This window comes from Monopterus albus, unplaced genomic scaffold (assembly GCF_001952655.1).
Source record: "Monopterus albus unplaced genomic scaffold, M_albus_1.0 scaffold131.1, whole genome shotgun sequence".
Classification (NCBI taxonomy): Eukaryota; Metazoa; Chordata; class Actinopteri; order Synbranchiformes; family Synbranchidae; genus Monopterus; species Monopterus albus.
Genome location: NW_018128011.1, coordinates 1110042 through 1120799, shown reverse-complemented (window position 1 = coordinate 1120799; position 10758 = coordinate 1110042). Strand labels below are relative to the sequence as shown.

At 39.9% G+C, this 10758-nt stretch overlaps 1 protein-coding gene across 2 annotated transcripts in view; it reads left to right on the top strand.

Moving 5' to 3' along the window:
• Positions 1-8427, top strand: part of LOC109967543 (proline-rich transmembrane protein 2) — a 17555-nt gene extending 9128 nt beyond the window's left edge. The window contains exons 2-5 of one of the 2 annotated variants that reach the window (XM_020613197.1): positions 289-583; positions 1465-1754; positions 2487-2619; positions 3009-8427. In XM_020613197.1, coding sequence (XP_020468853.1) covers positions 382-583; positions 1465-1754; positions 2487-2619; positions 3009-3025 — 642 coding nt within the window. In that variant the 5' untranslated portion in view covers positions 289-381 and the 3' untranslated portion in view covers positions 3026-8427. Of the gene's footprint in view, positions 1-288; positions 584-1464; positions 1755-2486; positions 2620-2974 lie in introns of both variants that reach the window. The other variant, XM_020613198.1, reaches the window with a different exon arrangement.
• Positions 8428-10758: the final 2331 nt, after the last annotated feature.

The following is a 10758-nucleotide window of genomic DNA, read 5'->3' as shown; positions in this document are numbered from 1 at the left end:
TCAGCAGGTCTGAAATTAATTGCTGAAAACTTTCCTTCACGTATAAATCAAAAGCAACAAAACACAAAATAATCAGGGCCAATTCTCAGCAGCAACAGTGCTGGATCTAGAAAGTTTTGGACAGACTAATCTGAACAATATCAATTATAAAACACCAGAAAAAAAATGCATACTTGGCCTCCCCTTTGGCTCCACCCATGAGCAGCAGATCAGTAATCCAAACTTAGTGAGTTTTAGGGCAGCGGTACAGTAGTAAAGTTTTGACTCCATCTCTTTAATCGTTTACAGCGCGTGCCCTGCCTTCAGCTTTTCTTCAACATTTAGCTTTGTCTGCACTGTCTGCTGGCCACCGGTCCCAGAGTTGCCCAGCCATCTAGCAGCATGGCGGAGTCCCAGCAGCCAGATCAGCCAACCAGCACACAGCAGGACACTGGAGATGCTGAGCATATCGCTGTGACTTCTCAACCAGCCAGCGTGGAGCAACAAACCCTGTCCCCAGCAACAGATGCTCCTGAGGATGATCAAAGAGAGGAGGGACAAGCAATGGACCATCTGGCAGTAACCAGTGACAACATGGAGACTAGTAAATGCAACAGCTGTCAGCTTGTGCATGACCCTTCATTAACACCTCCTAGAAACCATGACACTTTATTTTCGGTTATAAGACAGAGAAAGAGCCAACCATTCTCCGGCTTAGAGCAACTGTATGTCATCTTTTGAACATCAGGCACATGAATTTTTTTATCTGAAATTTTGAACTCTTTAGAAATGTTTTAAAATTCCAAAAGGGACTGTTCATTGCCAGAAGGGTCAAGGAGTAGGCAGACCAGACAGTCAGGGAACAGACACAAATCATAAGTCTGGAACTAGTAGTGGTCAAATACTACAAAGCAAACACCTCAGAGGGGAGCAGGCAGAGGTAATATCCAAAAAACATCCAGGTAGGCAACCGAGAAGTCATACATAGCAGCACCAGATAATCACAGACAAAGGTCAAGATGAGAATCTGGCAACGAGTGAAGGCAGACTGTTGGTTATATAATGGGAGCTGATTACACCAACGAGACACAGTTGAGTGAGGGTGGTGAGAAGCAGCTGCATCTGAAAGAACAAGGGGCACACATGATGAGAAAAGAAATGTAAACAAAACCAGTAATTATAGTAGTCAAATGTGAATCACAACAATTGTTAACGTCAGGGCTGGTTGGGTATAATTTGCTTTTTATCATGAGTATCTGGTTCCAATTCTGATTTTTAGATTAAGTATGAAAGTAAACCAAAATATTTTCTTAGCACATTATTTATAAAAATGATTAGGCATTTTGTGATTATGTTGTTGTTTTGTAATTTTCTTATTGTTGACAAATTATGTGAAAAGACCCATATAAGTCTCATTTTAAAAAGGCTCAGTAATTTGTCATTTTTCAGTCCCTTAATCCTCTTTGCCGACTCCTTCTCTTCCAGGTAATGGTATTGGTCCAGTGATAGTTGACTCTTCACCCACAGCACCCGCTATTTCACCTCAGCAGCAAGCTAAGCTCAGAAACCAAACTAACGGCCGCCCCCGTTTGGGCAGCCGGTCTGGCTCACTGGCGGCAAGTTCTCCCCGGCCCTCACTCACTCGCCAGCCCAGTGCTATCATAGAGGGGCCTGTGGACGGATCTAAACCGAGGGACTACCTCGTCCTGGCCATCTTGTCTTGCTTGTGCCCAATGTGGCCCATCAACATCGTAGCCCTCACCTTCTCCGTGATGGTACGACTTCAGACTGGGTTGTTTGTATAGAAATAAATGGAAAAGCCGACAAAATACCAATTAGCTTATGAGACAATAAAACTCTCCATTGAAAAGCAGATCTGTTTCCTGCAGTTTATGCTGATGATTTGCAACAGTGAGAAGGTTTTGACAGAAATGTCTCCTGGATTACAGTTTATCAACCTAACAGGAAAATGTTTTTAATGAATACGCCTGTAGTTAATATCATATTTTCAAATAAATTATGTTGATGAAAAGAAAAAAAAACAGTTGCTTCTACAAGTGTCACAACTTCTAGAAATACCGATTCAAACCTTTGTGGAATGAGTCTCAATCTAAAGTCAGGTTGAAGCTACAGTAATCAGTTTTAGTCGGTAGGGAGCAACATGATCATGCCAGTGACGTTAGCTCTGGTTTGGTCTTTACTGACTTTTTAGCTGCTAAATACGCCACTGGGTTCACCAGCTTGTCTCTAACTGTGTCTGTTGTTTGCTGCTGAGCAGGTGGTTTACAGTCCATTTATCGGAGCTTGTTTGATGAACACAACTGCCTACTGCTGCTAAAAACACAGAGACAGAACCAGGCAAGAAATGTGACACAAAACCAAAACAAGGACCTAAAAAGGCTAAAAAGCTCAACAGAGCTGCAGTTTTTCAACCAGTTTCCATGACAAATTTGCACTGTTGACCCATGACCCAGAGCAAAATTTCTTCACCCTGTGTTTTTCCTCAGTCCCGAAACAGTCTGCAGCAGGGTAATGTAGACGGAGCTCGCCGTCTGGGTCGTAACGCCATGATTCTGTCTGTTGTGTCCATTTTGGGAGGGATTGCCATCATTGCTGCAGCTATTGCCTTCAACTGGGGATGTAAGTAACATCTGCTTTTCTCAACCTTCCCATAAATTTCTCCATCAAGAGCTTTCTGACATGTTCTGACAATATTCTGTACCAGCTTGTTCCAGATTTTCTTTTTGAAACCATACAGTGTTTACAAGATCTTTGTTAGTCTGCAGTATCATGAACTGTGTTTAGTTAAATTGAGTTTAGGCTAAAAATCTGTGACTATGACCATCACATCTGAGAAAGCCAGTTGGACTTGCTCTCTAGGAGTGTGTCTTATGTGCCCAGTGTATCTTGCTATTTTCTTGTCTGAAATCAATCAATCAATCAATCAATAATGCACATTTTCTCATTTTCTGTCTTTGTTTCAATGTATTCACAGGAGGAATCTAAGCCTTAGTCTTTTCTCTCTCCAGTGATATTAAAATCCTGATCAAACTGCCTGGAATAGCGAGACCGACTTCATGACAACATGTAAACCAACACAACACCTTCCCCCCGTTCCCAAAGCACTATCGTTCTCAAGCTCCTGCACCAGATGAAAAATAAATAAAAACTCGTTCCTATTCTTTGCTGTTGTTTCTTGCTGCACGACAAGCATGGTCTGCCTGACGCTCTACCTCCGACACAACCAACAAACCAACTCCTGACACCAGTGATCAGTCTGGACTTAGGAGGAGGAAAGGATCGATCACCAGATACTTTTTTCATTGTGTGCTAGCAGTTTCTTTCATTCTCAGACTGCTTTCTCCTGCTATATTTCCTCTCATTGTTGAACAAGTATATCTTCTGTCATGGAAATGGACATGTACCACTGTGGGAATGGGATCAAACTGATCTGTAAATGCATCTCCAAGCCACAGGTCCCATAGTGGAGCAAATTGGAGGATATGGTTTTCACTTTTTAATGCCAAAAAAACATTAGAAACTTGGTCTAAGCTGAACTGAACCCGGGAGATGCTGCTGCTGCGATAGTTCAACATGAACTGAAGAGGAACTGTCAGTCTTGTTGCTATGAAGGCAGAAAAGACAAATGGAGCAATCTGTGATGTGAGAAAGCACAGGACTGTTCCATCATCCACCAGTTACTGTTCTGTTTATTGTGCACACATAAAAACACAGAGGGAGACACGTCAACACTGCTGCTACTCGGCCGTCACATTATAGAGACAGAAGCACAGACATCACGTCTGCTCCACCATCTTCTCTAACTCAGTACGAGCTCTCATTCAGCATTTCTTTCATCATTCTTTCTGAGAGTTTTTAGTGTGTTTCTGGAGTTCCTATTCTAAGACAAATTGCCACCTGCTTCATTTGTTATTAGAACTTTAAACCTGACAAAGTTAAATCTTTATTTTGTCCATATCTATACAAAGTTTTCTTCTGAAGTCATTTTCCCAGTTTTAAATCAATCACGGCTTCTAAAAAAACCTCATCTCACCTAGTGCTCATCTGTTTTGACATTCAGCCTGCAAAGATCCAGGGCTTATAGGGAATGCTGTTCATTAAAGGCCACTAAAAACTGAAACATTATAATATTAGTTTTTCTAGCATCAAATTACCACCATTGTCCTGACATACAAAATGAGCCACACAGCATAAGCCTTAAGAAAGACTGTTCCCAGGCTGGATTTGAAGTTGTTAGTATTGTTACAAATGTCACTGGGATTTTGAATGAAGTTTTCTTACTTCTGGAACAAATCCTGGAAGTTCTGACTTCACTTTGGCTCTCTACCACTCTAACTGTAATTACTAGATGGTGTTTGTTAAAAGCTGCTAAAAGCAGAATTATAAACTGATATCACATTGCCGAGGTTTAAGAAGCTGACATGTAATCATGCCACTGTTTGCGAACCTTTGTTGTATGTCTTCATTCCTCTTTAGAAATTAGGGTCATTTCTTGTCTTCTCTCCACTGTCAACTATCTTAAACTTAAGTAAGAACTGCCAAGAAATTTTAAAATTATTATTCTTGTTCTATTTCTAATTGTTTATATAACTTATATAACTTTTGAAAGAGATCACAAAACATCACAAAGGTTCTAGTTTCAGCTCTCCATAACTCCATGAGCTGTTTTAGAAAGACAGGATATAAGTTAGATCAGTGATTGTAAAAAAAAAAAGAAAGAAAAGAAGTGAAGTTGTGATGTTCTATCAGACAGAAAGAGACTGGGTGAAGCAGAGCAATATAAAGTATGTTGTGTACTGAGTTGTGATCGTCTGGACGTCTGGGTGCAGTTCTTTGCTTGATTTCAGCCAAGTCCCTCTGATTCAGAAATATTTAATTCTTCTTTGTGACCAGAGAAGGTGCAGCATTTCCATTTAATGGACATAATCTGATAAACAGTTTGATGTGATTTTTTTTTGTGATATCACTGCCTTCATTTAATTTATGCGATTAAGATTACGTTTACACAAGAGATCTTGTCTCTTGAGTGTTCAGGTTCCCACAACATGATCTAATGTGAGACGGATTTCTTCTGTTTTGTAAGCCTGTTTCTTCATCTTCAAGGCCAGAAATGGTTGAGCTTTTTCTTTGATGTAAATGGAGACTCACTTGTTATCACTGTTGATAATGTAGCCCGGTCTTTTGTTTTTTTACAATGCCTGTTGTTTATGTGAATCATTTCATGAAACTCTGTCTTGGTTTCTTTTACTTTGCAGGTATGTGGGTATTTTTAAATACAGAAAACATCTAGTTTAGAGTAGTTCCCATTAAGCTGTGACACAAATGGGGCATGTCCACTCTAAGAGTATGGGAACACCAAACATCAAGTACAGTCAGTCGAATTAGTATCAATGCTACTGGTGTTACCAATAATAACTGAAGCATGACTAAAGGATAGGTTCATACTTTTTCCAAGGCTGTCTTAAAAACAGTATTCACATGCCAATATGGACATTAAAACAGTTTTTGCAAAATGTATTTCGAAACTGATCTGAAGCTAATCACAGTGATATCTTCTGCAGTTTTAGTACCAAATTCCTTCATTCATTTTGTTTTCCCTAGCATTGTTTCCTTGTTCGGAATTGGGACAAAGAAAAACAGAGGCAGTTTTGCACAAAATAGACTGTTCTACTTTAAAACATCACATCATTCAACTAAACCTTGTATTTTTGAAACTTGTCTCCAAACACTTATATGCAATTCATTTTGATTTGTGATTAAGCAGAGCAGTTTGTCTGAGGAAACCTCATCTACAGCTTGAAACTACTGTAAGTTCCACTACTGCATTTGGTTAATTACCAAACCCAAGATCTGGCATTTTGTTCTTGTTGAAAGATGGTCCTGGGCCAGAACTAATTTCACACATGCTGGTCTTAGTAAACATCTTTGTAAAAACTCAGCAGTCGGGCACTTGGTGCAACTCTGGTTATGATGTGGCACCACTGAAGGTTTATTGGCTGATTAACAGATTGATTTTTTTACACTTTCATAAAACTCATCTTGACCTTGTCTAGTCAGTGTTCTCTCAGCTTTCAAAGTCTCAGTGTGACGCTGTGCCAAACACCTGAGTGTGTGCCAATCTGCACAGATACAGTCCTCTTGCTTTAGCCTGTCTCTGCACACAGAAAATGTGTCTGTGCTAACAGACACTTTGAGGACAGATTGTTTTGAGGGGGGGATCTTTGAGAATCTCTTGTTATGGATCTAATTCAGCCCTTCATCTCCTATATCCTGTGCATGTTTACAGTATTTATTACAGTATGCTGTTACATATGAATGTAGCCTCATTTAGCAGGAGAGCTGAGTAGCACTTTGTAAATAAACATATAAGAAATTTTGCTCCCAGTAAAGATAGCCCCTTTTTCCTCTTTGGATTGTCATGGAAATATAACTGATCCATGATCAATGTGAAGTTAAACATGCACACGAACCGTGGGTTTTATTTTTGAAGATGCCGCTGCCATGAAGACTCAGAGGTTTGTTTGAAGGGTCAAAGTAGTGACACCTTTGAACTTTGCACCAGCCAGATGGTGTCTCCCTGTAAAGCTAAGGTCAGGCTCAGAGGTGGAGGGTCTTTTAATGCTGCATTCACGTCATATGAGGAGAATGGTCTCTGGCCAACTAAACAACTTGTGAGCGTTCACTTCATTAAGGTGATTCCTTCAGGTGGTTTGGTTTTCCAGTTCCACCATATTCTTTAGTTAAATTGAAGAGTTTCCCTGGTGCATGCGATTATAATTTAGATGTTAATGAATGTTGTCTACAAGTCAGAAATACGTAATCACCATAGCCCCAGTATGACGTGAACATGGCATAAAGTCACCTCCATTCTGCCTCCATTTCCACTCCACCTACTCCTGTACTGTATGTAGCATGCCTGCTAACTAAACACATTATGCAAAAACAAACAAAAAAAGGGCCCAGCATGGTGTCAGTATGAATGCTAGCTTTCCTGATTTTTGCTATAGCAGTGTACTCGTACAGTTTTTTTTATGGAATTTGCTTGTGCCACCTCTTAGAGTTACCTACAGTGTTTTCTCAACTATGGTTTCACTTTAAAGAGTTTACCTGACTGTTGAATCTCTTGTGCTATTGTTTGTATTTTGCTGTGTTGGATATTTTCACTGCTAACATTGTAATTCTAATAATAATGTGCAGGGTTTTAATTGTGAACACAATTCCACAAATTTATACAGTCATCTTAAATGTAACTGTAAATACAATAACTTCTAAATATACAGTATATACCGTATAAACATAAAACTGTCAGGTTGTCTTACATTAAGAAATGAAACGTTCTGAGGAAGATTCAGCAGAGACGTTTTTCATCTGTAACAGAACGTAAATGTTCATGAAGTTACTGTACTGATGAAAAGATGGATATGTGTTCAGAGTAGTCACTTTTAATATAAACTTCAAACAGCCATTACAAAGTAGGAAACAAAACCAATCTGTAATAACTTTTAATTCATGGATTGTGGTAATGAACGCACAGGCTAAGTAAATTACATTGTACATTGGCTATTGGGAAAACTTAACTCTCAGTCAGTAATAATGAGCAAGCCCCCCCACCCCAATATTCCAGCATGGCAGTATGTAAAAAAATAAATAAATAAAACCACGCTGCTGTACTCTTTGTTGTTTTGTAAGTAGACAATGAAGGTCCTGTATGAACAGGAATAATAAATTAAATAAGGCTGTTGTAATCAAATTACATTGATACACCAGCCCAATATGGGACTAATCTAAGTCCAGTATCAGACTGATATACATGTCGTGTTAAATAGGATCATATAAAAACATTTCCTGAAAATCTTCCTCAGGGCTTCTCATTTCAAATATGCAGTCAAGTGTACAGTACCTGAAGGTACAGAAGCTGTGTTTTGGTTCATTTGACATTTCCAACACTTTAAGTGGCTCCTGACAGAAGAAATTCAATGTGGTATTTTCTTTCACTCCTGTTTAGCATTTTCCTTTTGTAAATGCCCTTTCAACACCTGATTACCTGATCTTTGTATTTTTTATATTTCTATTCTCATTCTCTGGATCTCTTTTGTATTTACATGGTAATCTACTGTTTGTAACGCTCAGTATAACCTGCTTTCTGCCTTATTTTATATTTTTTATTTAGCCAGGTGAGGGACAATCTGTAAGCATGAGCAGACTGATAGCCAACTTCATTATGTCCTTCTCTTATTAATGAATAGTATCTGCTGACACCAGACTCTTTTCGTGCCTGTGCATGCATGCCTTAAATCGACTGCTTTATGAAGCATTCACAATGAGTATGGGTGTACACTATACATTTATCAAAGACACTGTTGATCTTGACTACTGATGTTGAGTATTTGATTATGTTTGAAGGGAATAAATCCCAGTTAAATACGACCTCCTTCTAGTCTGCAGAATCATGAATTGATCTGAGTGTAAATATTTAGGCCTTGATGTGATGTGGAAGTAATTTTTGGAAATAATTGTGAAGATAAATTAGCAGAAATAAACTCAGTTCACTGGTACAGTTACAGGCATCACTATCTTTGATCCAGGGCTCTCATGTGTTACGGTCCTGGATAGAATCCTCAAGAAAAACAAACATTGTTTTTACTCAGAGAGTCATAATATTTTTTACATGAAGCCTGGTGGGAATATGACTCACCGCTGTCTAAGCTGTCGTGTCTATGACTAACCGCTGACTGTCAGTACGAATATCTTTTGGAAACCAGTGACTGCACTCAGTTGGTAAACAAAGAAGAAATTCTGTGCTATCTTTGACTTTTCTCATCATTTTTATTGATTTTAAAGCAGGAGACCTTTCTTGTTCAAAGAAAATGATGTTTTTTGTTACTTTACACATTTAGACCAGCCTCACACCCTTATTTTTTATCTCATTAATGTTGCTAAGAAGATTTCCTGCCTCCCAGTGACCAGTGGTAGAAAGTACATTTACTCTACTTAAGTATTGTATTTCTATACTGTACTTATTTACAACATGTATTTATTTACTTAAACATTGATCTGACAGCAAAATCTTCCAGTTTTTATTGATCATTTTTTTAGATAGAAACTCAAACGGAGCATTACATGGATCTTTATCATCTTAAGCAAATTTTCTCTTTAGACAGCGCTTATATTTTGTATTTTGCAGGTTGTCTTGTTTTTTTGATGTGGCAAATAAAGAGAGAAAGAAGGAGCGAGAGACACAACAAGGGAGTGACCTTCATTTCTCTTTACACCCTATTTCTAGGACGAGAGATGGTTGTCATGGCAACGGTTGGAAAGGGAGCAAGAGGCAGCCAGGGCTGCCGGGATGGGGCAGAGAGAAAAAGAGAGAGGGGAGAGGTCTAATTCCTCACCGTTAATAAAAGATTTCCCTCTCTCTCTGAGCTTCATTTGAAATTTAGATTCCTATAAATTATTGAGAAACTCCACCACCACGAGAGAAGAGACCAAGTGATGGAGGGAGGTGCAGTAGGAGATGTAGGGAAGGAGGGAGGAAAGGAAAGAAGAAAATGCAGAGAGGATGCATAGTGAGATGTAAACGGGGAAAAAAAGAAGCAGGGAGAGCAAAAATGAAATGAAAAATTATACTGTATGTGTGTGGGTGTGAAAATGTCAAGGCTTAATGAGATAAGTGGAGGTGTTTCTGGGTGTTTCTGGGTGTGGGAGGCTGCAGGGAGAAGAAGACAGAGGAGGAACAATTAAGAAAAGAAAGAGAAGAACATAGATGGAGGTTGGAGCAGGGAGGCGGTGTGTCATAATGCAGCTGAGAGTGGGGAGATGGAGCAGCAGGGGAGATGGAGGAGGAGGAGGAAGCGTCTGTGTGTGCAGTGGAGAGAGTAATAACAGAGGAGAGCAAGGAGCTAAATGACTCTGTAAACACTGTTTGATAGAATTAGAGCTGCACTGTGAAGCTGGGCGGGGATGTTTGTGTTCTAAGAATTTCATTGTGCCACATCTACCTTAAAGAGAATTAAATTCTACATATATCTTATTCCTCTGTGCCGTAAAGCTTCATTATTGTCCAGAAACTGTTAAAAACAAGTCAGTGAGTCACACTGTTACACAGGTGGCAGGCTCCTCCATCACCACGAACACACACACACACACACACATACACTCTCCTCCTGCCACAAAGAACATTTCATTGAAACATTTCATGATGCCTCATGTGTGAAATGGCTGATGTGAAACCTTTCAGTTTGCTTTTGATCCCAAGAGTCTGGAGTAGAGGTGAAGTCTGTTCCCCTGTAGATATGTGTTTTCCTTTACCTTAATCTGAACCCAACTTTCACCTCACCCCAAAAAAGCTTATGATGCTTAACCTGACCCAACCTTCCCCTACCCCTAACCTGTTGTCTCTGCCTGCTCCTGAACCCTGGGAATGATGTCGTTTACTATTTCCTATCCATCCATCTGTTATCTATATCACTTATCCTGTAGGGTTGTAGTGGGGGCTGGAGCCAGTCCTACTGACACTGGGCGACAGGCGGGATACGCCCTGGACAGGTCGTCTGTCTATCACACGGCTGACGCACAGAGACAAATGACCACTCACATTCACACCCATGGATAATTTAGAGGCACTACTCAACCTAACCTGCACATCTTTGGAAACAAACTTCACACAGCAAGGCTCCAGGTTCGAACCCGGAACCTTCTCTATCCAGTGACGTGCGGTCCGGGGAGGCAGGGGAGGGGCAGACCCACACCTCACACTGC